The 27,572-nt window shown below is 56.9% G+C and overlaps 2 protein-coding genes across 8 annotated transcripts; one reads left to right on the top strand and one right to left on the bottom strand.

Moving 5' to 3' along the window:
- Nucleotides 1-17: 17 nt before the first annotated feature.
- On the bottom strand, nt 18-1,643 carry MRPL2 (mitochondrial ribosomal protein L2). Of its 2 annotated transcripts, none has more exons than XM_052806767.1 (6): nt 1,378-1,643; nt 1,159-1,300; nt 954-1,069; nt 759-869; nt 364-437; nt 18-272 (listed from the first exon to the last, which is right to left on the bottom strand). In XM_052806767.1, the coding sequence occupies exons 1-6, from the start codon at nt 1,622-1,624 to the stop codon at nt 60-62; spliced, it is 903 nt and encodes a 300-aa protein (XP_052662727.1). In that variant the 5' UTR covers nt 1,625-1,643; the 3' UTR covers nt 18-59. The 2 variants fall into 2 exon arrangements, with proteins under 2 accessions (XP_052662727.1, XP_052662728.1); XM_052806768.1 differs by having other exon boundaries at nt 1,159-1,320; nt 1,378-1,565.
- A 104-nt stretch (nt 1,644-1,747) lies between these two features.
- KLC4 (kinesin light chain 4) lies at nt 1,748-27,572 on the top strand. 6 transcript variants are annotated; one of them, XM_052805520.1, is made up of 17 exons: nt 1,749-1,921; nt 3,406-3,565; nt 12,191-12,457; nt 12,657-12,887; nt 13,245-13,323; nt 13,413-13,638; nt 13,978-14,065; nt 14,458-14,559; nt 14,878-15,051; nt 15,212-15,311; nt 15,873-15,925; nt 18,685-18,752; nt 18,835-18,943; nt 19,755-19,877; nt 26,633-26,757; nt 26,877-26,934; nt 27,446-27,572. In XM_052805520.1, the coding sequence occupies exons 3-17, from the start codon at nt 12,209-12,211 to the stop codon at nt 27,533-27,535; spliced, it is 1,875 nt and encodes a 624-aa protein (XP_052661480.1). In that variant the 5' UTR covers nt 1,749-1,921; nt 3,406-3,565; nt 12,191-12,208; the 3' UTR covers nt 27,536-27,572. The 6 variants fall into 6 exon arrangements, with proteins under 6 accessions (XP_052661478.1, XP_052661480.1, XP_052661476.1 ...); XM_052805516.1 differs by having other exon boundaries at nt 1,750-1,921; nt 19,755-19,904; XM_052805518.1 differs by lacking the exon at nt 3,406-3,565 and having other exon boundaries at nt 1,748-1,921; nt 19,755-19,904.

The raw sequence follows: 27,572 nt of genomic DNA, 5'->3' as shown, positions 1-27,572 counted from the left end.
GCAGCAGTAACGCGACAGCGGTGGCATGGAGAACGCTTTATTGGCCCCCCCGCCCGGCGTCACTCCTGTGCTGTGACCCGCGGCAGGTTGACGTAGCTTTTCATGGGCGGGAGAGGCTTGATCTTGCGTCCGGCCCAGCCGCCCTTGCGATGCCACAAGCCCGTGTGCGGGCGCTTGCCCAGCCACCGGTTCCGGCCCGCCTTCCCGATCACCCGTTTGTTGTGGTCGACGTTGGACACGCGGCCCACCGTGGCCACGCAGGTCTCCAGCACCTTTGGGGACAAGAGAAGAGCTGCAGGCCTCCCTGGGGACGCACGGCTGCACGCCCAGGCGGTCGCATCAGGGACGGCGCGGCTCCTTTACCTGCATGTGCCTCTTGGAGGGCAGCTGCACGATGGCCGTCCCGTTCACCTTCCTCAGCAGCACCCCACAAGTCCCTGCAGCGGGCGAGAGGAGAGGAGGCAGCTGCCCCCAGCAGCAGGACAAAGCACCTCGCCCCGTGGCGAGCACATCCCCGTGCTGGGAACTCCCCAAAAAACCCCCGCCGCCACCGCCCTTCGTGCGACACTTCTTCCCGAAGACAGGACCTCGAGGAAGCGACGGAGCAGCTCCCGCTGCTCCGGAGGGTTGTTTTGCACCCTATCACGGGGAGAAGGGAGGAGAGCCGCTCCCGGTCACCGGCCACCCGGAGCTCTCCTCTCCGTCTGCGCTAAGCCAAATCCGCCTACAAACAGCGGCTCCTTTGCCCGGAGACGCACCGGCTGCCCGGATATACTGCGCTCCCTTCCCCGGGTGGCTCTCCAAGTTGCAGATCAGCGTGCCGACGGGCAGAGCCCCCAGCGGGTAAGCGTCCCCTTCGTTGGCCGATACTGGAAGACAAAAAAACCCGATGAGCTGGGCAACGAGCGGCCGGCGGGCCCCCCGTCAGGGCCACCCCCGGTCCTGGCACGTACCTGCCATCCTGCCGATGTGAGAGGAGTTCTTGATGATGTCCCCCGGCTGCATGTTCTCCGTGGCGATGATCCAGCGTTTTCGGTTGCCGCTGGCCACCAGCGCGATATCGGCTGACCTGCGTGGGGAATCCACGGTGGGTGGGTGGGTGAGGTGGGTGGTGGGTGTCACCGTAGGCCCGGGGCCGAGCCCGTCCTCCGTACTCACCTGCAAGGGTCGTAGCGGACGCTGATGACCTTCTCGGTGAAGGGCTCCGGTGGGGCCCCCTCCTCGTAACGAAGCCGCTGGAAATCGATCATACGGTACCGTCGCTTGTGCCCCCCGCCGATCCCCCGCACACGGATGCGGCCTGCGGGATTAAGGGAACGGCTACAGTCGGAACCCATCCCCGTTCCCGTCCCCACCGGCACCGGGCCGCCCGCCCACCTGTGTGGTCTCGGCCACCCGTTTTCTTCATGCCCACCGGCCGCACCGTATACTTGACCCGGCACTTCCACAGGGGGTTGGTGGTACAGCGAGGCACCGAACCGCCCAGCCCGCGGCGGGCAGCCGCCAGCACTCCCCCCGCCACACCGGACGGAGGAAGAAAAAGCGGCGGAACGGGGAACCGGGCACGGAGCGGTGCGGCCGACAACAGCAGCGCTCCGAAAGCTCGGCACAGTCCCGCCGCCATTGCCGCCGTCGCGGAGGGGCGGGGCGGGGCCCCTGCCGGAAACGGGAGCGGGGGAGGGCGGGGCCTCCGCCGGAAGCGGAGGGAGGGGGCCCGCCGGGAGGTGGCGCGCGCACCCGCCGGCGGGGCCGAGGCGGCGGCGGCGGCCATGTTGGATTTAAAGGGGCTGCGCCGCTGAAGGAGGAGGGCGGTGCCGGTTCCCGCCCTGCCCCACCTCCGTTGTACCGGGACTTCGACCGGAACAGCTTGACCGCGTCGCGGCGGCTACCGCCGCCGCTATCGAGACCTCACACCGAGCAGGTTGTTGGACGGGCGGGGTTGTGGTGCTCGGTCGTTTCTCCGGCCCAGCGCGCGGGGCCCGTGGGGTGGGGTGGTCCTCGGTGTGTGTGTGTGTGGGGGGAGCAACGGGAGAACGGTGGGACCCCCCACGGAGGAACCCCTGACGTGGAGCCGGGCCCGGGGGGGTGGGTCGGGGAACCGGGCAACCGGGCCCGTCGTTCCCGGAGCCGGCCGGCGGGCCGCACCGGTGAGGTCGGCGATAAGGACGCTGGTTGCGCGGACTTTGGAGCCGTGGGATCCAGCTCTCTCCGGTCCCGGGGCGAGCTCCTCGTTCGGTGGGGGGCCCGGTGGCTGCTGTCGGCAGAGGCCCGGAGCCCCCCGGAGCGGGGTGTGTTGGTGACAAGGGGGGGGGGACACGGACACAGTCTCCAGTGCCAGTGGTGGCCGCTCCCAGTGTGCTGTGGGCACAGCCTGTGGGATTCACTGCTCTATAATTAGGCCGTGTCTTCATTGCCGGGAACGGCTTTCCGCGTAAGATAAAGAATAATACACGTTGGCGCTCCTGCTACGTAATCCTGCTATGGATTTTTAATTTTTATTGGTTTTTTTTTTTTTTTTAGCTGTGCTGCAGCCGTGTGTACCCCATAGCCAGGCGGGTTTGTCCTCCAGAACTAGGGAAGGGAGAGCAGCGAGACGCTTTAATGAAAAAGCGTGTGGTGGGAGATGAGGCAAGAGAGACCTTGCGTGTCAACGTGGCTGGGCTCCCTCCTGGGACACCCTGAGCCCTTCCCCGTGTTGGGGGACCTGTGGGGTGGGACGGGAGTCCCCATGAAGCAGGCAGGTGTCGGTAGTTGGGGACGGCATGCTTCCAGAGGTTCACGAAACATTGTAGAGAGCACCCTGAAGGTTGCGTGTTACCGCGGATGGGATGGTCGTGGCAACAATCCGCCGGCTGCGTTGGATGCTGCGATGCTGTGGCGTTCGTCCTCTCTCTGCGTAAAGCATCTAGAGATCGAACGAACGCTTCCAGGCGGTGCCTGGCCCAGCTCCGCACTGCGCAGTGCTGACACAGTAGGATTCCCAGGGATCTTGTCCTGTCTCTGGCCGATTCTGCGGGCGCAGCGACAGCCATCGCGCAGCTGGTGGGTTCTCTGCAGCTCCACCTGCTCGGCTGTAGGGGCTGGGATGGGGTTAGCAGTGGGGACACAGGTGAGGGTGATACCAAATGGGATGTAAAACCTTTCGCCACAAGAGCGAGCGTAGGATGGAGCAGATCTAGCTGGGTGTAGGGCCGCCTGAGCAGGAGCCTGACGGTGGGGTAGAGCCCCTCGGGCAGCGTGCGGCGGCACCTTGGGGGTTTTGCTCTGCTCCTCGGTGCTCCCGTCGGTCCGCAAGAAGGGAGCCCTGGGCTTGGCTTGCGCGGCACTTTCTGCGCTCCCAGGAGAGCGTCCGACCGTCCTGTTTCTGGAGCCTGGCTGCATCTCCTTCCCCTCCCCCTGCTGCAGTGTGGTTGGCTGCCGAGCGCCTGGTGCCTGCGCTTCTGCTAGAACCGGAGGGCAGCGCGGCTGACGCCGTGGGAGCCGTGCATCGCTGCGGCCTGCGCTTCTCCGTGGCACTGGGGCATCCGGGAGTGCCAACGCTGGACAAGCCGCTGCAGGCAGCCAGGTACCACTCCTCTGCGGTGCGGGGTGGGGGAGGATTCCCATCTGGTGACTGAGACGGGCAGGGTGCCCAGCGGTCCTGTAACAAAGGACCGCTTTGAACTGCAATTTCGGGCAGAGCTGATGAAAACTTTTCTCCTTTGGAAGCTTACAGTTCGCCAGGTGGGCACAGAATTTCTCTGTGGTGATACTGAGGAGGGATGAAGGGGTTTCTATGGCTTGCTTGTCCCAAGGATACGCAGCGGGCGTGCCTCCTGCTGCCAGACAAAGCCGGAGAGACGATGACGGAGGCAGCTCCTAGCATACAGAAACGGCTCGCAAACTTTCAGAGCCTTGTTTCCCCCCAAACCTTCCTCCTGTTAATAATCTGCTTATTAAGCTATTCCGAAGTGGAGGGGCACCCTACCAAAGGTGGGGGGCGGGGGGGGGGCATTGCTGGTAAGCTTCTGGGAGGGAGAGGATGCGGCTGGGAGGAGGTGTCTGAAGAAGGGCTGGGGGATGGCGTTGCAGCAGAATGCTTCGGCCGGGCAGCCGGGAGAAATTTGCACAATGGTGGGAGGCAGCAACACATTACCAGCAACCTCAGGCTTCCCTGTGTCTTGCAGAGCTGGCATCTGGCAGTCCCTTGCAGCTCCATGCTAGGGTCTCCTCTAGTGCCCTTGGTCTCCCGTCTCCCATGCCGCCTCAGAGACATGGAAGGCCCCCCCGCAGGGGAAGGAGGGTGGTGTTCAGCACACATTGGGTCAAAGATCTGGCCAGCTCAGACGCAGGGTAAATAAAGACGGCTGAGCCTTGCTGTAATTGGCAGAAGGAGCAGGAAGCTGGTGTTCTCTCATCTGCTGTTTTGGAGGAACGTCCAGGTAGGAAGAACAGCATTAACCCCAAATACCAAAATGGCTCTCGGGGCACAAAGGACACGTGGCAAGGTTTTTGACCTTGGCAGAGTTGCTGGATGAAGGCTTGATTTGCTAGGAAAGAGCCACGTAGCTCCTCAAAGAACTCCAGCTGGTTGGGGAAGCTAGAGGTAAAATAGATCCTTTGCTTATTATGCAGGTAGAGCTTTGTCTCTGTGAATTTGGCTGCCTCGTTACAGTTTACAAGACCCGTTTGCTTCTGGAAATAGCAGCTCAGTCTCGTAGCCTGCAGTCAGCTGGTCTTTGCAGCTGCCCCAGGTACACTGTGGAGGGAGTGCGGGAACTCCAGAGCCCTTCAGGGTACACAGAGTGGTTCCAGGGCACTTGCTGGTCCCAGCTGCGTCCTGGACATCTCCTGTACTCCTGAGGTACATCCAGTGCATAGCCCTCACATTAGACAGATGCCTGCAGAGGCACTGGCTCCTGGGAATTATTCTGCCTGCTTTAATACTACTTCATGCTGTCATGGCAAGGTAATGGCTCTCACTCTGTCTTTTATAGAGCGAGACTCCCAATCAGATTCTGAAGCTAGGAAGAGGTGCTTGTCCTGGCTTCGTTCCAGCTGCTTAGCTCTCATCTCCGCTAGCCTGGAAACAGGTTTTAATGGTGTTCCACTGTAGTCCCAGGCACAGCAGATGCAGAATGGATTTGGTGAGCTGCTGCAGACATGAGCAAGAGTTTAAAAACAAGGTCTTATCAGCTGATCTGGAGGTGCTAGCACAAGCTTGCTGGTGGGGGTGGTGAAGACTGCTGTTCTGGTTTCAATGGCATGCTGAAAGGTGCATGTTTCCCTGGCCAGCTGGGGCTGTAAACAGCAGGAACTGCAATAAGGAGCAAAATGGCTTTCTGCTAACGGCACGTGTCGGTGCTGGTTTGGGGTGGGTTTTGTTGGTTGGTTGTTTTGTTGGGGTTTTTTTAACCCTTGTTGCCTCCAGTATCTGTATTCTTTGATCACCAATGAATGAAAGGAGTAAGACCTTTCTGGTCTTGAAAGAAATGAGTGACCTGATACAAAACCAACCAGACCATCTCCTCTGTCTTCCTCAGAGCACGTATGCTTATTGGAATTGGATCATGATTTGGTAACACAGGAACTGCTTGCTCTGGTCAATTCGAACAAAGCCGGGTACCTTTTGACTTGCCATTTCCAGCTGTGGGCTGGAAAGCAGGAGGGGGATGGGAAGCTCCCAGGTCCTTTCTGTAGTGACGTGAACCTGAGTCACTGCGGCCAAGTCCCTGTAAAGCCAGCGTACCTCCACCTTGCCCTAGGTTTCGGGAAGGTTATGCTACGGTACGTTTTTTGTTAGAGATCGTAGGTGGTGGGGAGCTGAAGCTTCTGGGACAGAGAGGAGTGTTTTGTGCTGAAGGGAAAGAGCATGAAGGGAGCCTCCTATCTCCTTGCGGGAGACCCCTTCCACTTCAGCTGCAAATCTAGTTCCTTAGTCCTAGTTAAAAGCCCCTGGGGCTCTTGCAGGCTGCTGGTTAGCATAGACTTTCCCAACACGGGCCTTCTGGTATCTCGAAAAACCCCTGGAGCTTCACACTCAGCTAGAGCTGTCATGTGTCAGCTGCTGCTGAAAAAAGCAATCCTGGCCTTGATCCCTGTCCAGGGGATGGGGAGGACTGGGCTGTTTCCAACAGCAGAGTCAACTTGTACTGAATTACACCTGACTCCAAAGCTTGGGGAAGCTGGTTGGGCGAAGCCTTTCTGGGCTTGGGGATTGGCTTTAAAACCATGCAAGGGGGTGCCTGGATGCTAAAGGAGAGTCCTGTTTTTTGGGCATGGGAGAATGTGGGTGAGACAACTCATTGCCTCTGCTCCCTGCTCTGCTGCTGGAGGTGGATTGCATTGCCGCTCTTGCTCTGGGACAGAGGGCCCCTGTCCCCATGGGACCTTGCTGGAAGGAGGCATGTGCTGCATTCCCTTCCTCTGGGCCTAAGGTCAGGTTCTAGTGCTGTGGTGCCTGGCCCCTTTGTCCTGAAGTGTTGTTCAGCAAAGGCAAATGGAATAAGGAGTTTATCTAAGGAATTCAGATGAGGATTTTTCCACCAGTTCTTATTTTTAGGAGTCCAGCATTTGCCCTCTAATTTCTGGCTCTTGCTCATGTTGCAGTTCTTAACGTTACCCTGAAGCTGACTGCACACCCGTCTGTCCCTTCATTTGCAAAACATCCTTCTCTTGCCTTTGTTTCTAAAGCCTTAACGTGTGTGTGCAGCTGCTCTTAGTGGTGAAGTTCTGGGGCATCATGCAGAGCTGATTGTATTTCTTGTTTTACCCATATTGGAGCGGCTCTGGAAATGCTGACTGTCGGATGTGCAGCTGAGCAGCACCGGTTCGTCCCTTTTCCGTGGCTCTGTTGCAGGTGGCCTGGGGTGGTGACCCTGAGCACAGTGGCTCTTCTGGCAGTGGTGTGGCAGTATGCAAGTTTCCTGGCAGTGTCAATATGTCCTGACTGCACAGTGGAAGCCTCAGAGGCTCTGCACAGCTGACCGTAGTCTCCTACAGTCTCTGTTTGCTTTCTGACACTATGGTATCAAAATAAGAAGACTTGTGCTTGTGACATTGCCTCTGCAATGGTTGCAACCTTGGCACTCTGCTTTTTACTGCTTTTATTTTTCATTATCAGCATCCAAGGTACTAGGTCTAGGTTTTGTTGCAGTATCCCTTAGGAGTGGAGACTCAGCTGTATATTGGCGATCTCACTTCTAGCTTTGGTGGTGGTCAGCCAATGAAGGGTCTCTTTCCAGAGACCCCTTATTCTGTTGTTTAACAGTAGCGAGCTGGCAGAGGTCCAAAGGAAAAAAAAAAACCCTCCCTGCTTTTATCAAGTTTTTTGCTTCTCAAATAGAGAACCTTGCTGTTTTTTCAGGTAGCAAAAGCATGTCTCGCAGCATGAGACTGGGATAATTATTGTGCAAATAAGACTTTAAGCCCCGTGGTTCCCTTTCTAAATGCTACCATTGCTATCTATCTCCCAAACGTGGTCACTCATTCTTGCTATGGGTCAGACTTACTCTTTTCCACAGGAAGCTTTTTTCCAGAACCAGCTGGTTTTCTGCAATTACCATATCCTTAAATCACCTTCTCCTACAGAAGAGTTTGCTGCTAAAAATCTGTGCCCACTTCTATGCAGAAAGTGCTGGCAAGCCATCTGCAGTTTGAAGGAAGCTGCAATTATTGTCTTGACAGTATCACTTGTGCAAGTTGTGATGGTACCCCGTGTCTCACATATACTTGGTCCAGGGACATGCGGAGGGACAGTGAACTGAATTTGTTTGAGGCATGTGTAGACCTGAAGTCTCTGTAGCCTTCTAGCATTAGGCATCATAATCTAAGCTTTAAGGTTCACTTGGACCCATTTAGTCTGGCATCCTTGTTTCTGTTGTGGGTTTAAGAGAGCAGTGAAGCTTCTAGCTCTTTCCTCTTAAAGCTCTTGCATGTGGGAGCAGTTTTCAGAGGCAGAAAAGTGGGCTGCTGAAATTGCTGATGCTCAGTGATTTCCCGGTTATGCACTTGAATACAGGAGGAAGGTTTCTGCCTGGCAGGGTGTGCTGGCTGATGGATTCCCAGCTGATTGCTGCAACTGCCACAAAGCTCAGTGCACGCATGTTCCTTCCCTGTCTTCCTGCAGCACTCCTCCAAATGGGAGCAGGGGAGGGGAGATGAGATGGGTGTTGCCAGAAAGCCAGGCTATTCTAGCAGCTCCCTGTAAATAGGGAAGACGTGCCAACTAGAGCAGAAACATGCTGGTGGAGACCTGGGCCATGACACCTGCAGAGCCGTGAAGAATGCGGCAGGATAAACTAGGAGCTGGGCACTCCAGCTCCCAAGGAACCTCTTGGAAAAGCATTCTTCCTATTCCAGTCTGAATCTCCCCCTGCCAAGGCAAATGATGGTGTCTCCTCTCCTCTCTGCAGGAACCTCCGAGTGCGTTTTCTGCATGGATAAAGGACACTCAGTGCCCTTTACTGAATGTGTGGGAGTAGGAAGAGTGCTTATACAGCAGCCTCAGCCTGCCCGACCTTGCCGTCAGTTGCCATAGAGCATGTTTCCTCTCTGGAGGGCTGGGCACCGAGTGTAGACCTGCCAGCACTGGGAGAGCTAGAAATAAGGCTCTGTAGGGAAGAATTGTCACTTTGAAGGGATAATAAGTCAGCTCCCACCAGTGTTTCTTGGTTTTCTTTGCTGTGCAAGAGGTGGCAGTATTTAAGTGACTTCTCTGCAGTCTTCTCTTTGTTTTCTTGTTGGTACTTGGAAGTGAACAGCCCATGTGCTATTCTCACATTTTGCACCTTGTGTCCAGCCTGGGCAATCCCCTGTCCACTCTTGAATGCTGGAAGCATGTTGGTATCTAGCAGAGCTGTGCTTCTAGGATGTCTTCCTAGGGGGAGGAAGACCAGGCTTGTGTAGAGGTGTTTGCACAGCCAGTGAGAGAAAAGGAACCTGTATTGGTACGTCTTGAGGATTTGAGGATGTAGTTGCAGGGTAGAATGAGTCTGATGTGCTGTGGGTCAGGATGTTTGGATTATTTTCCCTTCTTGGTCTGAAACCTTTACAGTTCTGAAAAACTAGTTGATCGTGGGGACTGTGAAATGCTCAAGGCTCTTTCTGCTGGAAGGGCTGAAGAAAGACAGGATGTTGCTGTAGTAGAGGCACTGGTGGTTTAACACACAGCTTGGCGATTTCTCACTTGAGGAGTAGTTCTGTGCACAGTGGAATTAATGAGGCTCATTTTCTATGGATCTGGGTCTTGTCTGACTCTGTTATCTACCAAGGTGCAAGCTCTGGTGGCTTTTTATCATGAATCGCAACATGTTGCTCTTCCCAATGCGTTTGTATTGTACTTTTTAAAGATGGCAGCGAGATCTCTGTATGGACATAAGTAATGCTTTCATGAAAACTGACAGCATCTCACAGCTGACCCAGCAGACAGAGGGGAAAGATGAGTAAGCACTTGTGCTGCACAGCTGTGTGAGCCTTAAGGCAGAGCTCTAGTTTTGTTGTATGTGGGGCATGAGGCAGCTCCTGGGGATCTCCTTGTGTCCCAAGCATTGCCTATGCTCCAGAGGACTCCCACTTCCTGATTTCCCTGTTCCTGAGTTTGGGGCTGTGTTTCCTTATGAGCTGAAACCAGTGACAGGGCTGTTTCACCCTTTAGCAGTTGTTACTTGGCTTCTTTGGAAGCAGGTAAGGGCCTGTTGAGCCTTCCTGGGAGGCTGTCTCGACCCATTTCAGAGCAGGACAGCAGTGCTTTGCCAGATGTGGCAGAGCAAGCGTCCTTTGGGCTGCCAGGCTCTTCCTCTGGAGCTTGGAATCGTTGCTCACCTCTTCCTGAACTGTGCTCACCCGCAGAAGTATGCCTTAGGCATGGCTTCCTCCATTGCTTTAGCGCTCGATCACTTCCCCAGATGTGTTATAAAGGTGGGAAAAAGAATAACCAGGGGACTTATGGATGAGAATGCTTAGCTGCCAGTTCCTGGAGAATCAGTTTGGAAGAAAGGATATGAGTGGCAGCCAACTCTCAACAGACCTAGTATTTTCTTCAAAACAGTAGTCTATGCCCTTTATCTTGATCTTAGTGGAGTTTTTCATGACCTTCTTATCATATCGTCTTCTCTAAAGCAAACTGGGAAACATCACAGTCCAGATGAGACTTTTCAGCGTAAAATGCACAATGCACAGGGTAACCGCATGTGGAGCATGGCAGATACCCAAAAGTGAAGGATACACTGAAGTATGGCTCAGGGTTGGTGCTGATGCTGGATCATTAAGTGAGTGTGAAGTCAGCATTAAGATTCTGGGGTAGGTGGGGGAGGACTTGGCTCTTGCTCGAAGGTATGAACAGGAACCCAGTCTTCAAGAGACATAAAGTGTTTCTGCCCTGCTGAGGTTCAGTAAGGTCTCTGCTGTGTGTTGAGAGTTTGCTGCCCTTCCTGAGGGATGGATGTGCATTACTGGAACGGAAAGAAAAGAGGAGCTGAGAGGAGAGCTCAGGCCTATAAAACAACTCAAGGAACTTCTGGAAGAGTGAGGCTAAAGAGGAAGAAATGGGTGGGTATAATGAGATGTGTTACTTATAGCAACTGTCCCAGCACTGTTTGCCATCTTCACTTTCAGTGCTGCAGTGAGGAAGAAACGGGACCCCTCTATTGCTCAGGGCCTGCTCCTGGACAGGGATAGTGGTAGCTGAGCTGGGGGATCGCCCTGAGCCCCCCCTGGGCAGAGCACACAGCTGGGGAGGAGAGGAGCTCTGCTCTCTTTCTTCCTGGGGCAGCATTTCTGCTTGCTCAGTAAAACAGGCACAAGGCTGCTGCCCAACAAAAGAGTTCAAACCGTGCAGAGGTGGGTCCTGCAGGAGGACAAAGAAAAATCTATTGGCAGCTCTTCCTCCACCTCCTCCTGCGTAATGCCTGGGCAGTTCGCCAGGTTCCTGGCGGCAGGGCCCTGGGTGCTCAGGTTGCAGCGCATCCCGCCAGCTGCGGGTTGCAAGGAGGTGCTGGTGGGCAGGTGCTGCCTGCGCAGGGCATGGCAGCTGCCTGCCTTCAGCCCTGCAGGAGCCTGGCCTTGCAGTGACCGATAGCGAGGTAGGTGGTGGCTTTCCTACCATCGCTGAGTAATGTGAAGAGGCTGCTGGGGTGGCCACGCTGAGAGGAAGGCTGAGAGGGGGTTAGAGGAGTGAGTCGTAGAGCAGTCAGGGTACTGTCAACCTGCTGTAAGAGGTCTTGTCTGCTGCTTATGTCTCTCGCCGTCTGGCCTGCTGTGTTTTCCTAGCTCCTGGATTTTCTATGCAGCGATCTTGCAGCCACGCTAACTTTGTGGGTTGTAGCGCTTGGTGTCTCTGTGCAAAGGCGGTAGCTTGGTACTCTCCTGTTGTATATCTGGGGGGAACAGGACAGGGAAGGAGTGGTACAGAGTCCTTAGGCCATCCTGAGGAGGTCTTGAGCTGGCAGCAGGGCAAATGAAGCTGGAAAAGCTGTTAGTGTTTCAAGCTGACACCCACGCAAGGGTTACGCTAGTGTAATGGTAGCAGTTGGTGTATGTAAGCTTTCCCACACAGGCGTGATTCAGTTCATGCTGGCGGTGTTATGTCCCTTTTCGCCACAATGGCTGTTCTGTGCCAGGGCTGGGATTGTCAGGGTGTACTCTTCTGGTCAGGGAATTTTTTGTTTGGCCCAGTAAGGCCACTGATGCCTCTCTGTCTGAGAGATGCTCTTCCAGGAGATTTTCCACAGAGGAAGCAGAAAGCTTTGAGCCAGCATCCCTTCACTTTCTATTCCGTTTCTTCTGCAGTCGGAAGAGGTGTTGAGCTCTGACAGCCTCCTTGCATCAGTGGTCTGTGGGCAGGAGGTGTACGCATTGCAACCCCAGCTGCCAACTGCAAATCTCTGCTCTTAAATGGAAGCTAAATCAGCTTTTCTTGCTGCTGGGAGTGTGGGGGTGTTGGAGGTCAGCACTGATTCTAGCCTTTTTGTCTCCTGTCCACGTGTGCCACCTGCACTGGTTGCCAGCACTCTGTGCCACAAAAGCGGAGACACGTGCCCTGACAGCCTCATGCTGCCAAAGGGAGAGGGGAAGACGAAGGGGAAGGGCTTAGAATAGGCAACCAGTTGAATGCTGTCTCTGGCTGCTTGAAGGAGGCTGTGACACTTGTGTCTGGTTGTGGCTCTCTGAAACAGCACTGAGGCGCTCGGGTTTTGTCTCTCTCTCTTTGTAGGGCTGCCGGAGCAGGACTATGTCCACCATGGTGTACCCAAGGGAGGAGAAACTGGACAAGCTGAGCCAAGAGGAGATAATTTCCAACACCAAGCTGGTGATGCAAGGGCTGGAGGCACTCAAGAATGAGCACAACTCCATCCTGCACAGCTTGCTGGAGACCATCAAGTGCCTGAAGAAAGACGAAGAAGCCAATCTCGTGCATGAGAAATCCAACCTGCTCCGCAAGTCAGTGGAGATGATCGAACTGGGGCTCGGAGAAGCTCAGGTGAGAGTGGTGGGTGACCCCCCCCAGGCATTACCCAGGACTGACAGGGGAAGGCGAGCGTGTGGCCGTTCCCCATAAGCTGTAGGGGCAGCAAGGGGCTGAGTGTAGGCAGCCTGCATGACCCCGAGGGTGGGCCCTAAGCATGCATGTGAGGGAGATGACAAGATTGTGGTAGTTACTGACTAGGACTCTTGACAAGGTGATGATGGCACTGTCCAACCACCTGAATGCTGTGGAGTCAGAGAAGCAGAAACTGCGTGCTCAGGTGCGGAGACTGTGCCAGGAGAACCAGTGGCTGCGTGACGAGCTTGCCAACACCCAGCAGAAGCTGCAGCGTAGTGAACAAACTGTGGCTCAGCTGGAGGAGGAGAAGAAACACCTTGAGTTCATGAACCAGCTGAAGAAGTATGATGAGGATGTCTCGCCTTCGGTATGTTGAGCAGCCACCTTTGGGGGTGGGGGAGGCTGGACCAGCAGGATTGCCTAGGTGCGATAGCATTGCCCTGGATTTTTCCCCTTCCCAGCTACCATGCACAGCAATGCCTGTAACTGAAGGGAGCCTGCATGGGCAAGAGTCTCTGGAAGAACATGGAGTAGCATGCCAGGATGTGCTAGGAAAATTTGGCTTTATTAGTTTTGTTGTGGGGGGAAGATGGTGGCAGAGACAACAGGGGAAGTTGGGGGTGTTGGTGGGCTGCAGCAAGGAGGAGAGTTTGGCAGCTGACTCAGCCCAGGCTGCTGCTGTATCCTCTGAGAACCAACAGTATTGTGATTCCCATCCTCTCAGGAGGAGAAGGAGGGCGACTCTGCTAAGGACTCTCTGGATGATCTGTTCCCGAATGAGGAGGAGGAGCATGGTCCTGGATGTAAGTGTTTGCTCGTGCATGGTTGCTGGCTGTCTCTGTTCAAGCCTGCTGTGCCAACTGTGCCCCTGTTTATTCCTCTGTGCCTGTAGTGCCCCACCAGCACAGCAGTGCAGTGGCAGCTGCCCAGCAGGGAGGCTATGAGATTCCCGCACGCTTGCGCACCCTCCACAACCTCGTCATCCAGTACGCCTCACAGGGACGCTATGAGGTGGCTGTGCCGCTCTGCAAGCAGGCGCTGGAGGACCTGGAGAAGACATCAGGCCACGACCACCCTGATGTGGCCACCATGCTCAACATCCTGGCGCTAGTGTACAGGTGAGCATGGTGGGGAGTGCAGGACTGGGTGGTGGGGAGGGCACGACTGGGCCAGGAGAGCTTTCTGCCTCTCCCGTTTACCAGGACAGTGCATTCTGCTGACAGGGAGCTCCCCCAGCTTCCAGTGGTTCGCCTTTCAGAAAGGTTTTGGCACAGATGAGGTATCTGGCCCGCCGGACTCCCTAATATAACTAGGGACTGGCTAAGGTAGGGAGGAATGGAGAAATGAAAGGGCTTTGGGGGCTGGATCTGTGTGGAAGAAGGACTGTTGTTCACTGTTCTGCTTCGTATGGGCTGTGGTGTCCAAATCCCGAATAACTGGTTGACTTTGCACTGCAGGGATCAGAATAAATACAAAGAGGCAGCACACCTCTTGAATGATGCTCTCTCCATTCGTGAGAAGACTCTGGGCAAAGACCACCCAGCGGTGAGTGTCTCCCTCCTCTTTCAGTCACTTCCCTTGACCTGTGGGTGCTGCTGGGTCTCGAACGGTGTCCTTATTGTGTGTCTGCAGCCAGACTGTCAAGGACAACAGTGTGCTCTGTGATGCGAGGGGTGCTGTTCACATGGTGTGGGGCTCCGTTTTACTGTTTCAGTATTTCCTGCTGTTTTGTTCAGTATGGCCTGTCAGGAGGTGGCTTCTCCTGGATCCTGCGATGTAGGCAGGGTAGCCTTCTGCCTCTGGACCTCCTTCTCTTCAGAATCAGCTGTACTGCAGGCATGAAGGAAATGGGACAGTCACTGTTACTGCTGCTTGCACCCCTTCTTTGGTCCCACTGGATTCTGCTTTGTTTCATGGAGATGCTTATGTCTCTGCAGGTGGCAGCAACTTTGAACAATCTGGCTGTTCTTTATGGCAAGAGAGGGAAGTACAAAGAAGCAGAGCCGCTGTGTAAGCGAGCCCTGGAGATCCGTGAGAAGGTACTGGTCTCCCATGTTCTCCTTCCTTCCAGCTCTCCCTGAGGGTTTTCCCCCATTACCTCACTGCATCTGGGAGATCAGGACCTACCTAATCTCTTTGGCTGCTGATTCTCCCACCACCTTTCCTGTCTCTCCAGTGGTTGCAGCCTTAGAGAGGCCTGGCAGGAGGTGGAAGCTGGAATTTCTCCTCTTTACCTCCCTAGTCTTTGGCTCTTGTCTGACATAGGCATGTCCTGGAGGGACTACAGTTCTACTAACTCCAAGAATACACTGCAGTCTTTAAGTGTTGACTTTTTGTGGCTTCTCTTCTTTACCCAGGTCCTAGGCAAAGACCATCCTGATGTGGCCAAGCAGCTGAACAACCTAGCCCTGCTGTGCCAGAACCAGGGCAAGTATGACGAGGTGGAGTACTATTACTGCCGGGCCCTGGAGATCTACGAGAGCTGCCTGGGTCCCGATGACCCCAATGTGGCCAAGACCAAGAACAACCTGGTGAGACCCTGGGGAGAGGCCATGTGGGGATGGGGAGTGGTGCCATGGGAAAGGTGAGCATTGCCTGGTGCTTGGAAGGATGCAGAGAAATAGCTGCAAGAGGGCGGGCAGAGTTAACCTGTGTTGCCCAGTGGGGCTGGAGCTGTTTTCTTGGTTGCAGGCCTCCTGTTACCTGAAGCAAGGCAAATACAAAGATGCAGAGGTGCTGTATAAGGAGATCCTTACCCGTGCTCACGTGAAGGAGTTTGGCTCTGTGGATGGTTTGTAAAGCAGAAGCTGTTGGGGCTGGGGAAGGGTGAGCAGTTGGTCTCCTGGATCTCAGCCTAGGCTTGGCTGGTTCTGGCATCCCCCTGGCAGAGGGATGGGATGCCTTGCAGGCCCCCGTCTTTGGGCAGCCTTTGAGACACTGCCATTCTAGTGTGTTATGCTGTTCTACCTTTTCTCTCAGAAGAGGTCTTGGAGAGCTCTGGCTGTCAGTCTTTACTGGGTTGGGAATAGTTGTGGCTAAAAGGGGGAATAGCAAGTGGCACAATCATTCCCAGGCGTAGGCTAAAGTTTCTCCTGTACACCTGGCACAGACATTCCCCCATGGGAGGACTTGTTCCTGCCTTCCCCTGTCCTGCCCTTGCAATGTCAGCTGCCTTTCTTGGGGCTCTGGCCCAGGGACCAGGGGAATCTGTAAGCCTTGTCACTTCCCTCTGGTGAGCTGCTGGCTCTGGGGACAGGGTGCTGGGCTGTGCAGGCGGCAGAGCCCCAGAGGGAGTGGCAGAGCAACAGGGTGAGGTGGTGAGCGGAGCTGTCTTACGTTCTTCCCCACGCAGATGAACACAAGCCAATCTGGATGCATGCAGAGGAGAGAGAGGAGATGAGCAAGGTGAGTCTGAGCTGCTGGTGTTGCCTGTTGACAGCAGCAAGAGCCCTGGGAGGGGAAGGAGGTCCGGGAGTTTTGATCCTCTCTTACCACAGCCAGACCTTCCTTCCTGCAGTCTGACGAGCTGCCGTGGCCACTGATGAAGGCCATAAGGGGTCTGGAGGGTGGAGAAGAGAGAGTGTGGCTGCTCCTTGGGGCAGCAGGGAGGGAGGGGCCCATCAGAGATGCTTTTCCTGGGGCAGGGGGTTGTTAAGCCTCTCAGCCATGGCTGCATGCACTCTCTTTTTGCTTTAGTGATCCCTCTAGGGCACGCAGATGATGGAAGATGGTGGATGGCAGAGGGTTGTGCTGCAGGGCCTTGGCACTTTGTTCCAAAGAGCTGCTAGTACCCAGAGCACAACCCGCTTCTGAAGCAGCCCTAAGGCTGCCTGGGGGAAAAATGGAGGTCAAGAAGAAACTGCTGCCATCACCTGGCTTAGGAAATGGAGCCAAACCTCCTGAAAAAGATGTCTGCACAGGGCGGGCCCTAGCTGTTCTATGTCCTAGCTGGCCTCTGAAAGAGGATAGACATGGGTTGTGCTTGCTTTGGACTAAGATGAGAGGCAAAGAAGCTGTTGCTCCTGTTGCCCAGGCCCTGCTCTGTGCTTAGCTGATAAATGCAGCAGAGTCCTGTCTCTGCTTCTCCCAAGCCGAAGACCTCACCTGCTTTTTGGCAGGTGGGCGAAGCAGCAGAATGAAGGGCTCTGGTCTAGTCCTCTAGCTGCGGTGGGAGCAGACACTGTCTCTCTCCTTTTCCTTTGCCTCAGAGCAAGCCCCATCCCTACATGGGCTCAGACAGCAGGCTGGTAGGCTTGGCTTAGTGACTTATCAGTCCCATCCTGCGAGTCCTAAGAGCAGGGCACTAGCAGCTGCCTCCCACCAGCACACTAGGTCTTCCCATTGAACTGCTCTTTGTGGTCCCCAGTGCAGAGCAGTGCTCAGCTCCACCTTGCACTGCTCCGGTTGCTGCCCTATGAAGGCTCTGCTGCAAAGAAATTAGGCTTGCTGCCGCGCCATCCTATGCAGGAGAAATCAAAGTTGGAGCAGAGACTAGGCTCCCCTTGCCCCCTCTGGGATTAAGACACTTCTGGTGGTATCTTCGGCGAATTAAGAGTAGATAGTTGTAGTGTGAAGCTACGCTCCAGATAATGCAAGCTTTGCTACAGGGCAAGAGAACAGGCTCAGGGACCTACAGTTGGAGTGAGATTTGTTTTACAGCCTGGGGCAAGGGTTGAACCTCTTTCCCTGCCCCTGGGGCTCCCGTCCCCAGGGTCGCTATGCCCATTCCCCATGGCCCGCCATGGTTGGCATGGCCTTCCTGGCCAGGTGGTGGCAAGCAGACCTGCTTGTACTGCTGGCCCAGGGGCTGGGGCTGCTGTGCTCTGCTTTGTGCTGTGTTTCCACGTCTCCTATTAAAAAGGATCAAACCCCTCTTGCAGAGCTTCAGTTCTTTTTTCCCCTCACCCCTCTTTCCTTCTGCTCTCAGTGGCAGCACGGGGTTGGGCGCAGCTGGCAGCCCTGGCCTGCGATGCTCTTTCTGCCCCAAGGGATTTGACACCTTTCCCCTCCAGTTCAGCCTGGGCTGCCTCTACGCAAGCTTCAGATGTGTTTTGAGTCCTGGGTTCTCCTGTACCTGGGGCTTGCCCAGGCTGTGTAGGCTCTGGCACAAGGAAACTCATATGCCTATGGCTCAGGGAAGACTCCTTCAGGTAGGGTAAAGATCTGAGAAGTTACGTGGGACTGAGTAAGAAAAATGGTCCCTGTAAAGACAGTTTCTTGCCCTTGCCAGAGGGAAACTCTTGCTGTGGAGCAATGATCCCCTGCACCTGCTTGGTGAGAGTAGCTGAGCTGGATGCTTTCTGCCTGGCCCCTGTGTCCTGTGGGTGCAGAGCCAGCGGCGTGGCACACACCCGAGGGCTTGCCACGCACCAGGGTGCACAGCGTGTGGACAAGCATCCCTTGCTCCCGCAGCAGTGGCGATTCCTGCTTGCAGGTGCCGTGGTCCCTACTGACCCAGGGCAACGCTGGCTAGCAGTTAGTGCCCTGCAGAGTGGGTTGTCCTGGCCCTAGATCTTTCTCCTTGAGCATCAAGCTCTGCCCCTTCTCCTGTTGCCCTGGGCCAGCAGCCTCTTTGCTTCTGGCTGCGGCAGGTCCAGCCAGCCAGCTTTGGGGCACAAAGGCTGGGCTTGGAGAAGAGACAGCTAGCTTGGCTGAGCTGCTGTGGAGCAGGTCTGACCTAGCAGGCAGAAGGCTTAGATGTGGCTGGCTGATTCCTTTGCTAGCCATGGCTGAGGGGTTTAGTGTCCATGCTGCCTGGCACGCCTATGGGGTTTTTGTTGGTTGGGGTTTTTTTTCTTTTGTCTCTCTTTCGCATGCTGGAGGGCGTGGGGTGTCGTGTCCTCCAGAGCACCGTGAGGATGGGCTGTGTTGTCCCTGCTGCCTTTGGTACCATGGAAGGGGCAAGGAGATGGGATTGTGCTCCTTGCTGGGGTGGGGACATCACTCCTACTTATGGCCCAGATCTGTTGCAGCAAATGGGCTTTCACCTTTCCTTCCAGGAACCTGCTGGGCTTTATCACTGCATTTGCACATTGTGTTTCCAAAGGCTGGGCTGGTGTGGGGGTGCAGTTTGGGACCTGACCCTAGCACCCAGTGGGAGAGCACAGGCCAGAGAACGGCAGTAGGCATGGGGCTAACAGCTCTCATCTCTCCTCACCCTGTAGAGCAAGCACAGAGACAGTGCTCCCTACGCTGAGTACGGCGGCTGGTACAAGGCCTGTAAGGTTAGCAGGTAAGAGGTGGTTTGTGGGCAGCTGTGGGCTCTGGAGGCGGTGGTCCCAGGGCTCCTGCTCACCTTCCGTCTATTACTGCAGCCCGACTGTGAACACCACCCTGAGGAACCTGGGTGCTCTGTACCGACGCCAGGGCAAGCTAGAGGCAGCTGAGACCTTGGAGGAGTGTGCAGTTCGCTCTCGGCGGCAGGTAACCCCGGAGGGACCTTCCCTGGTGGAGGGGGGCATTGTGGGGCTTGGGGTGGCAATCCCCACCGGTCATGGCACAGCATTTGGCTTGGAGTGTGGTGAGGGACTCTCCTGGGCCTTGCAGCCTCTGATGTCCTTGGTTTACATTCCCCCGACACCAGAGCACCTTGGTGGTTGGGGTTGCATTTGTGCCGGGGTACATGCGTGTGTACATGTACAGGGTTGTGCGTGTGCGTGCATGCATGGATGGAGCGGATGAGTCTGTGGACATGTGGGGAAGAAGGCATGGCTCTGAGTGCAGAAATACTGCAGCTGGGTTAGGGCAGGTTACTGGGCTTTGTCAGCTACTGGGGAGATCTGCACTCACTGGGATGTTTTCTTCCCACTAATTTTTTGTCCAGGGAACACACTAGGGATTTCTTAGGGTATGTCTCGCCCTAAACTCCTCTCGATCCTCAAATAGTAAAGCAGGAGTTGTAAGCACCTAGCACAAAGGCTGAAGGACAGCAGAAACCTTCACGCACCAAAATGTGAAGAAAAAAAGCTGTCAGCTTTGGGGTAGCAAGCCCTTGTCCCCCAGGGTGGTTTATGTCCTGGAGGGGGGGGCTCACTGAGCTGGGAACCCAAACAGGACTGCAGAGTGCAGGGTGGCATTTGGCTCCTTCCTTCTTGTGCTAGAGAGTTTTGGCTGTGGTGGGGTAATGGCCAGGAGAGGGGACAGGACCAAGCCCAGTGATGGCACAGCAGATGGCTAGATGGAAAGAACCCAGAAGAGCAAAACAAGGTGCTTCCTTATCCCTTTCTACTTGCAGGGCATTGACCCGATCAACCAGACGAAGGTGGTGGAGATCCTGAAGGAGGGCGATGGCACAGAGAGACGTCGGAGCCTGGGGGGCAGCGTCAAGTACGAGAATGCCACAGACGGTAGCGAGGAAGTGAGTATGGGCGTGGAATGGAGCGGGGTAAGTACAAGACACCATCAAGAATGGCCTCAGCCGGCTGCCGGAGGGAAGGGGCAGCCTGGCTCAGGGCTGTCCCCGCGTGGCCTGTCGTGGCATCCTTGTCTGCCTCCATTCGTTCCCTGCACACTTCCTTCCCCTCTTTCTTGGCATGAGCCAGCCAGCCTGCAAAGGTGCGTGTCTGGGCCTGGCTTCTGGCGTACAGGCCAGATATTCCCAACTGAGGGCTCCTGCTTTCTTCCAGCGGGCTGCCAGGCCCTGGCAATGCACAGCATGAGCTGGTCCTGGTCTGCCCTTAATCTTAGCCTTGCATCCTTATTAACATCTCTCCCTGCTGCTCCCCTCTTGAGGCCCTGGCTGAGAACATCGGCCCCATCTCAGGCTCGTGCAGCCTCTGTGAGCAACTTGGCTGTCTGTCCTGCACTGCGCCACTGGCGGTGCTGAGCCCGGGGAGGGTTGCGTGTGTGTGTGTGTCTGGTGTGTCTGTGACTGAGCGACTGCAGGGCATGGGAATAGTCTGCAGCCAGCATCTTTGCTGTTCCCCTCTGCTGGCCTCATGCCCTCCGTAGGCTCTGGCCAAGCAGAGGTGGTAAAAGGCAGGTCTTTGCGGGATGCCGGGCCGGGCTGACCGGCGGTGGCAAAAGAGGCTGCTGTTAGCTGAGGCGCAGACAGGGCGACCTGAGCCTGTCTAGGCTTGCTCTGAGACTGAGGGACACTTTGGTCACTAGCGCTGAGTTTGGAGGAAGGTAACGGTCCAGGTCTGGGAGAGGCGCCTTTTGTCTTCTGCAAGGAGGAGGATGGAGAAGAGGCGGCAAGTGAGCATGGTGCTGGTGGGTGCTTGGCTCGAGGGCTGCTAGAGCTGTTAACGCTTACCGTTCCTCCTGCAAACTCTAGTTGAGAGCGTAGCGTAGCTGGGTACCCAGGGGTTATTGCGGCCTAGCGCAGGTGACACACTGAGCACACGGAGTCCTTGCTCCCCCCCCCTTACATCTGCTGTCACTAACCCTTCCCCACTTGGCTCAGCTCTACCCCAACCCGCATGAGCTCCCTCCCTTCCTCCTTCCTCTTCCCTGTTGCCATGACAGCCCCTCAACACCCAAGCCTGAAGCCTGCTGGCTCTCTTGATTGTGGATTGTACCCAGGAGGTGGCTGGAGGGGACCTGGGGAGCTGAGCTTCGAGGGGACCCGGCAGCTCTGCCAGATGCGGGGCTGTCCTCTGTCCCAGCTCTCAGCATCGTGAGTGAAGAGGGTCCTAGCCCTGGCAAGGCACCAACCCTGGACCCTTGCACTCCCTAGTTAGTAGAGGGGCTAGACAAGCACAGAGGGAGGGCTGCAGGTTTGGATTAGGATCACCTGGTGCCTGTCCTGGCTGGTGTCTCTCTGCAGTTCCTCCTGGCTGTGGTTGGTGTTGAGTGATTGCTTTGCGCTGGTGATGGTCTGGGAGACCTTCCTTGACAGTCTCTGAGCTGATCATCCCAGGGCAAGCAGGCAATGCCACCCTCTCCGCCAGCCTGACCCAGCCAAGGGGGATAGTCCCTGCTTATATGACCCTTCCCCAAGAGGCTTGGAAGGGCTTCCCTGGCCCAGCTAGCTGTAGATAGAGGGTTTGAGGGCTAACCCAGCACCCTGGGGGGCACGGCTGCTGCCACGTGATGCTCGGTGCCTTCTCCAGCCTGCTGCACGTATCGCCAGCCTCCTCCCCAGCCAGCAGCCCTGTACTGGGCTGCAGCTCCCCACAAAAGAAGGCTGAGGCAGCTCCCGCTGCTCCTGTCTGTCACGGCCAGTTGTTCCCTGTGCTGGTCTAGAGACTTTCGGACGTGCTGCCTCACGGCAGCCTCTGCTGCCATCCCTTAGCCGTCAGCTGCTGCAGGCACAGGGCCATGGGAGCCCCCAGGGTGCCAGCAGCCTCTGTGCCCTGCTGCCACGGGCAGCTCTGGGAAGTACCCCAGGGCCCGGACCAGCTACTTGCTGCCCAGGTAATTGGCCTGGGAGAGCCGGGGTCCGGCCTGGGAGAGCAGGGACGGCCCCAGCTCAGTGCTGCTGAGGTCTTGGCAGGCACCCCGTGCCCGAGGCTCAGGAGCAGGCAGCTCTCAGAGCAGGGAGGCCCAGGCTGTTCCTCCCAGAGCTAGCTGTTCCTGCCAGCCTGCTAGAGCGCGTCGGCAAAGATGCGAGCCGGCTGTTTCAGCCTCGCAGGACTCCCTCCCTGCCCAGACGTGGCCCGTTGTCTCTGCATGCGGCCTGGGCCCTGCCCCACCTGCTCCCTGGGTGACCTACAACCTCACGGCCTTGTAAATTGTGTCTTTCTCCTCTCTGTGCACTAGGCTTAAATGCCTCCCGAGACTCCCTCTTTCCCCTCCACCGCAAATCACCTGGATGTTTGTGTTGTATCTTCTGACTTTTCCTCCACACCATCCCTCCTTCCTCGGCAAGAACTCCACGCCAGTCCCCCAACCCTCCCGGCGCGCGAGGGCACCGCGACGCCTGCCAGAGGAGTGCCTGGCCGCGTGGCCCGGTTCCAGTCCCGTGGCCGGCAAGAGCAGGAAGAATCTGCGAGGAGCTGCCTGCTCCCCGAGGCCAGGGCGACGGGCCACCGTCCCCTTGCGTGCCCCTACCCCCAGCCTGCCCTTGCACATCCCTGGGGACCAGGCCTGCGGGGGATTGTCTTCACTCCAGGCGTGCCGACTCCACCGTCATTAGACATCCTCAACCCTCCTAGCTTGTTCCCTCCATCTCTGCAGAGGCCGGGACGGAGGCACGAAGATGGGAGGCTGTTTTGGGAGAGAGGCCTGGCCTTGGCAGGGCTGTCGTGTGCCCAGTTGCTTTCTTCCCTGTAGGCTTAGCTGATGTTAGTGCCCCGTAGCAAACCTGCGCTGGCCACCAGTGAGCTGGGCTCTCCCTGCAGCACAGGGCTGTCTCTCCCTGTCTTGCTCTCCTCCTCCCTGCTGAGCTCTGCAACCCAGGGGCAGCATGTGGGTCTCTCTGCAGGGGCACGGGAATGTAGGGTGGCCCGTAGCTGCTGTACATCCAAGACGAGGTGAGGGGGTGACAGCCAAGGGCCATGCATGGAACAGGGACCTGCCAGGACAGGCGTGTTTGGTTGCAACCTCCTGAGCTGGTGCTGTAGCCGAGTTCCTCACCTGATGGCATTAAGGGGTGAATCAGCTCCCCTGATTGCTCCAGGGTCCCCAGGTGTGGCTGCTGGGAGAGGGAGAGGTAGGGGTGAAGCTGTCTGCTGTTCCTTGGAGGCAGAGGAAGGGTAGGAGGAAAACAACTTTTCTGCAAGGGGCCAGACCCCAGGCCATTAGAAGTGGCTGAGATGGGGAACAGGCTGGTTTGGAGCAGAGTGGTTGGGAGAAAAAGGACGTGCAAAGAAGGATGTGAGGAAAGGGAGAGCTGGGGCTTGGGGTGCTCTGAGCATGTGGGGGCAGATGGGATGGCTTGGAGGGAGGTTTCCACCGGAGGAGAAGGGGCCAGGTTGCTCATGGAGGAGGGCAATTCTTGAACACAGGACCTGACTCGCCAGGTGTGGTCCCTGGGGCTGTCACTCGATGTCTGGCTGTCCCTAGCCAAGTGGGTGCGAAATCTGTAACCCTGTTACTGCTAGGAAGACGGTGCTGACCCTGGCCGTGCGTGGGGGGGTCTCCGTGTCTCTGATGGGACTCCAGGCCCGCACAGGGTCTGGAGATGTCGGTCACTACTGGGAAAAGGGGATGTTTCCCAGGGCCAGACCAGCACTGCCTTGAGCCTCCCACCCTGGGGTGCAGAGCCTCATCCCACCTCCTGTGAACCTTCCTGGCCCTCCTACCTGGGAAGAAAGCTGGGGAGGCTGCAGCCAGCAGGATAGAGCCCAGAGGCCAGCGCAGGACAACCCCCCCCCCCTTATTTATTTAGCTAGATAGTTTCTCTCATGCTAGTTATCTGGCAGGTTGTGATACTAAACGTGCTTGTGTCTGTCTGGGCCTGGCTTTCCTGCGGTGGTGCAGAGGCCTTGGGGCACATGCATGCTGCTCCCCTGGGAGCTTGTGCTTGCTAAAAGGAGGTTTTGTCCTCAGGACCACGGGGTGCGGAGCCCAGGGCTGAGCGCTCTAGGGCTGCACCTTCCCTGCCTCTCTCTCCCAGCGCTGCTCCATGCTCCCGGAGAGCAGGGAGTCCCCAGTGCAGGGTGCGTTCAGGCCTCAGTGCCACCTGCCCCTGTGTTTTGCCACGTCCTGGACCTGGTGCTGTAACAACCGTACCTCTGATTAAAGGTAGACAGACCCGAACCGCTGCCCTGTGCTTCTTTCCATGCTTTGTAGGCCAGCGTCGGTCAGCCCTGGGGTGGTGGGCGCAAATGCTGCTGGAGCAGGTGTGGGGGTGCTTGGTGTCTGTGTGCGTGCAGGGGGACGTGCCCCCCCCCCCAGGGCACCTCTCCTAGGCTGAGCATTGGCGATGAGGGACCCAGCTCCACCGTGCCTCTCCCTAACCTCCAAACTGGGGTTGCTACTAACCTCAGCTCTGTAGCCGTGTGTGGCAGGGCTGCCCTGAAGCATCTGAGCTTGGACCTTTCCCAACGAGTGTTTCCATTAGGCAGAGAAATACCCCATTGTGTCCCCCGGTGCTGAGCTCCGTGTGCTGCCAAATGCTGCCCAAGTCCTCTGCCTCCGTGCAGCAGGCAGGGTGGGAGCATGCAGTGGAGAGCGGCTCGGTGGTGGAGCTGCTTCTTTTTCTTTGAGTGCTCTCATCCTGGTGGGTGCAATGGGGGGGGGTTCTGCGGTAAACCAAGCCCCATAAATGTTCTGGGTTAAAAATAACCCTGCAGAAAAGGGAGTGGGGAGAGAAGGGAGGCTATTTTTAACCCAGTATGCAGCAGCATTTGGTTCTGGTGTTGGTCTGCAGACAGTCTGCATCACTGTAGCTGGGGAAATGTGGCTCCATCCTCTAGCCCTGACCCCAGACCATGCTTCCTGGCTGGATCCTGCTGCCCTTGTACCATGGTCCAGCTCCTCTGACCCAGCTGTGTTCCCTTCTCCACCCCTGGCTTGTGTGCCCTGGCAAAAGGAACAGTGCCTGGCATGGCAGCACCCTGCAGGGAGGGTGGTGACCCAGCGTGGGTCCGGTGGGGAGGCAAAAGATACTCCACTCCATCTTTGCTAGTGTCGCATACTGATGGCCAGCTCCTCCAAAACCTGCCCAGGATGCCTGGTGCAGGAGTTCAATTGTTTACCTTGCTAATACTTTTGGTGCTCTCTGCATTCCTGGTGAGTGGGTCCCTTGCAGCAAAACCACATGGCTCCTAGTTTGGAACCCCCTCATCCTGACGAGAAAGTGAAGAGGTTCAATGCGCTTGGCTTATGCAAGAAGGGATGAGATGAATACCAGGAGAAGGGTTTGCTGGTAGGAAAAGTCCTGTTCAGCTGTTGGAGAAGGGTCTAGGGCTGGATCAGCTTTGGGTGATCGGAGCGGGGAGGTGTTGGAAAAGCCTTTCCCAGGGCCACAACCCGTCACGGTCAGCACAAGGGGGTGACTGGCCTAAGGCAGAGCCCCTGCTTACATGCAGAGCTGCATGGAGATTCCTGGGGCAATTGCTGCTGCCAGCCTGGGCCACAGGGCATTTGGGTCATTCGGACTGGTACAAAGGGGCTCCCACGTATGCTCGTAAGGAGCAAAAGGCTTTTGTGGTCACCTTATCTCTGTTTCTTCTGCCCTGATGTGCCAGGGGCCATCGGGATCAGGAGCAGGGAGGACTGGTGTTACCAGGCAAAAGTAACTCCACATTAGCAGTGGTGCCACAACCTCGCGTAACGAGCATGCCTGGCCACAGGGGAAGAGCTCGGTGCCATGATGGCACAGTGGCATGAGGTGGGGAACAATATTTAGGGCTGGTTTTGGTCTTTGGAAAAAGCAGGCAGCCGTAAAGAAACCCCTCCAAAGTGCCACCTTGGGGCAGCTAGCGGGGCCGGGCGCAGCTAAAGTCGGGGCGCCGAGGAGAGTGGTGCCCGCTTGGCAACACAGTGCTGGTGCAGCCAAATGAATGCATCCCGGATGGAGCTGCCTGAATTGCTCAGCAGGCTCAGAGCTAAACGTCGTGGGGGTGTTAGAGGTGGGACAAGGCCGTGTGTACGTGAATGTGCATCAGGACGAGTGCTGGATGGAGAGGAGGAATAGCAATGGCATGGTGAGGAAGGGTAAGGGGAGGGGGAGGATAGTCTCCAGCCAGCAGCAAATGAGGAGAGAGTCCTTGAAATAAATGTCCCGGCAGCATGTCCTGGCCTGATAAAAGTACCCCCAAGCTTGGGGCTCCCATCACGGCTTGGTGCTTCCCTGGCCCCTGGGACCTCCTTGGTAGCTGCTGCCTGAGCTGTCGCGGGTGATGGAGCTATGCCATGTCTGAGCAGGGCTGCGGGGCCGCCAGTGCCGTTTGTGCTGGTGGCCTGGTGCAGGTCAGCAGCCTGGCTGGGTGTTGGGCTTCCACCGGGCAGGAGGGAGGATCGGTCTGAATGAGCCAGGCTATGGTGGTGGTGGTGGTGGTGGGGGGGCCCCAACTCCATCATCATTGTGTCTCATGGAGAACCGGGGTGAGGGGGAGCCACGTAGTGAGCAGTAAGCCTGCTCTGGGCCAGGGCTTAATCCTCAGTACAAGTGGGCAAGAGGGCATTTGGAGCCAAGCCCGGTTCCTGGCCACTCATCTGCAGCACGCCAGAGCCTGATCGGTGCCACTCAGCCGTCGCCCTGGCTTGTGTCTCTGTGTCCAGGATGGCAGTGGCACCCTCCAGCGCAGCAGCTCCCTGGGGAAAATCCGGGATGTGATACGGAGGAGCAGTGAGATGTTGGTCAAGAAACTGCAGGGCAATGGTCCCCTGGAGCCCAGGAACACCAGGTAGGGACCAGGGCTGTGAGGGCCAGGCTGGGTGCAGGGTGGGTGGTGGCCCTGCCGCTTTGGGAGTCGGGGTCTGGCCAGGCACAACAAGATCACGCCTCTCCTCTGCTTCCTTGTAGCATGAAACGAGCTGCATCATTAAATTACCTGCACAAGTCTAGCGATGCTTCGTTTGAGGTAAACACCGGGCGGGCAGCGGGGCCGGTGCAGGAATGGGTGCTGGGGTGGGGGCTGTGTGGCCGTGGCTGGTGACGCTGGCCGTGGGGGGCACAGTGGGCCACGGATGTGATGCTCCAGGCCCCACCGGAGGCGTTCATCCATGCAGATGTACTCCGCTGCCGTGCGGGGCTGGAGCTACTCTTGCCTTGCCAAGCGGTGGCACGGGCCAGTGCCCCCACTTGCACCCCCCGGGGCAGCTGCGTAGCCCCTCTTCTGAGATCGTAGCTCCACAAATGAAGGCGTTGCCTCCAAGTAACCACCTCCCTGCCTGCTGAGCTCAGCAAACCCTCCAGCCGCAGAATTGGAGCAGGGAGAGCAGAGGTGGCACCTAAGGGGGGGCTGGTAAGGGCGCTGGGGGAGTCCTGGCTTGCAAGGCAAAGGCCGGGGGGGGGGGTCAGGAGGTGGGCTGGCAGCTTTTGGGTGGCACGGATTTGCAGGTACTGGTCCTCACGGGCGATGTATTTTGCAGGGCACCCAAGGCCTCCGCGCGGAGAGCAGAGGCCTGAGCGCCAGCAGCATGGACCTGTCCTCCCACAGCTCCCTGCTCTCCTCCAACTGACCCGCTTGGAGCTGCACCCGCCGCCTTCCCCACCTCA

Source organism: Harpia harpyja, chromosome 13 (assembly GCF_026419915.1).
Source record: "Harpia harpyja isolate bHarHar1 chromosome 13, bHarHar1 primary haplotype, whole genome shotgun sequence".
Classification (NCBI taxonomy): domain Eukaryota; kingdom Metazoa; phylum Chordata; class Aves; order Accipitriformes; family Accipitridae; genus Harpia; species Harpia harpyja.
The sequence above is the reverse complement of the archived record's forward strand: the minus strand, read 5'-3'. Positions and strand labels throughout refer to the sequence as shown.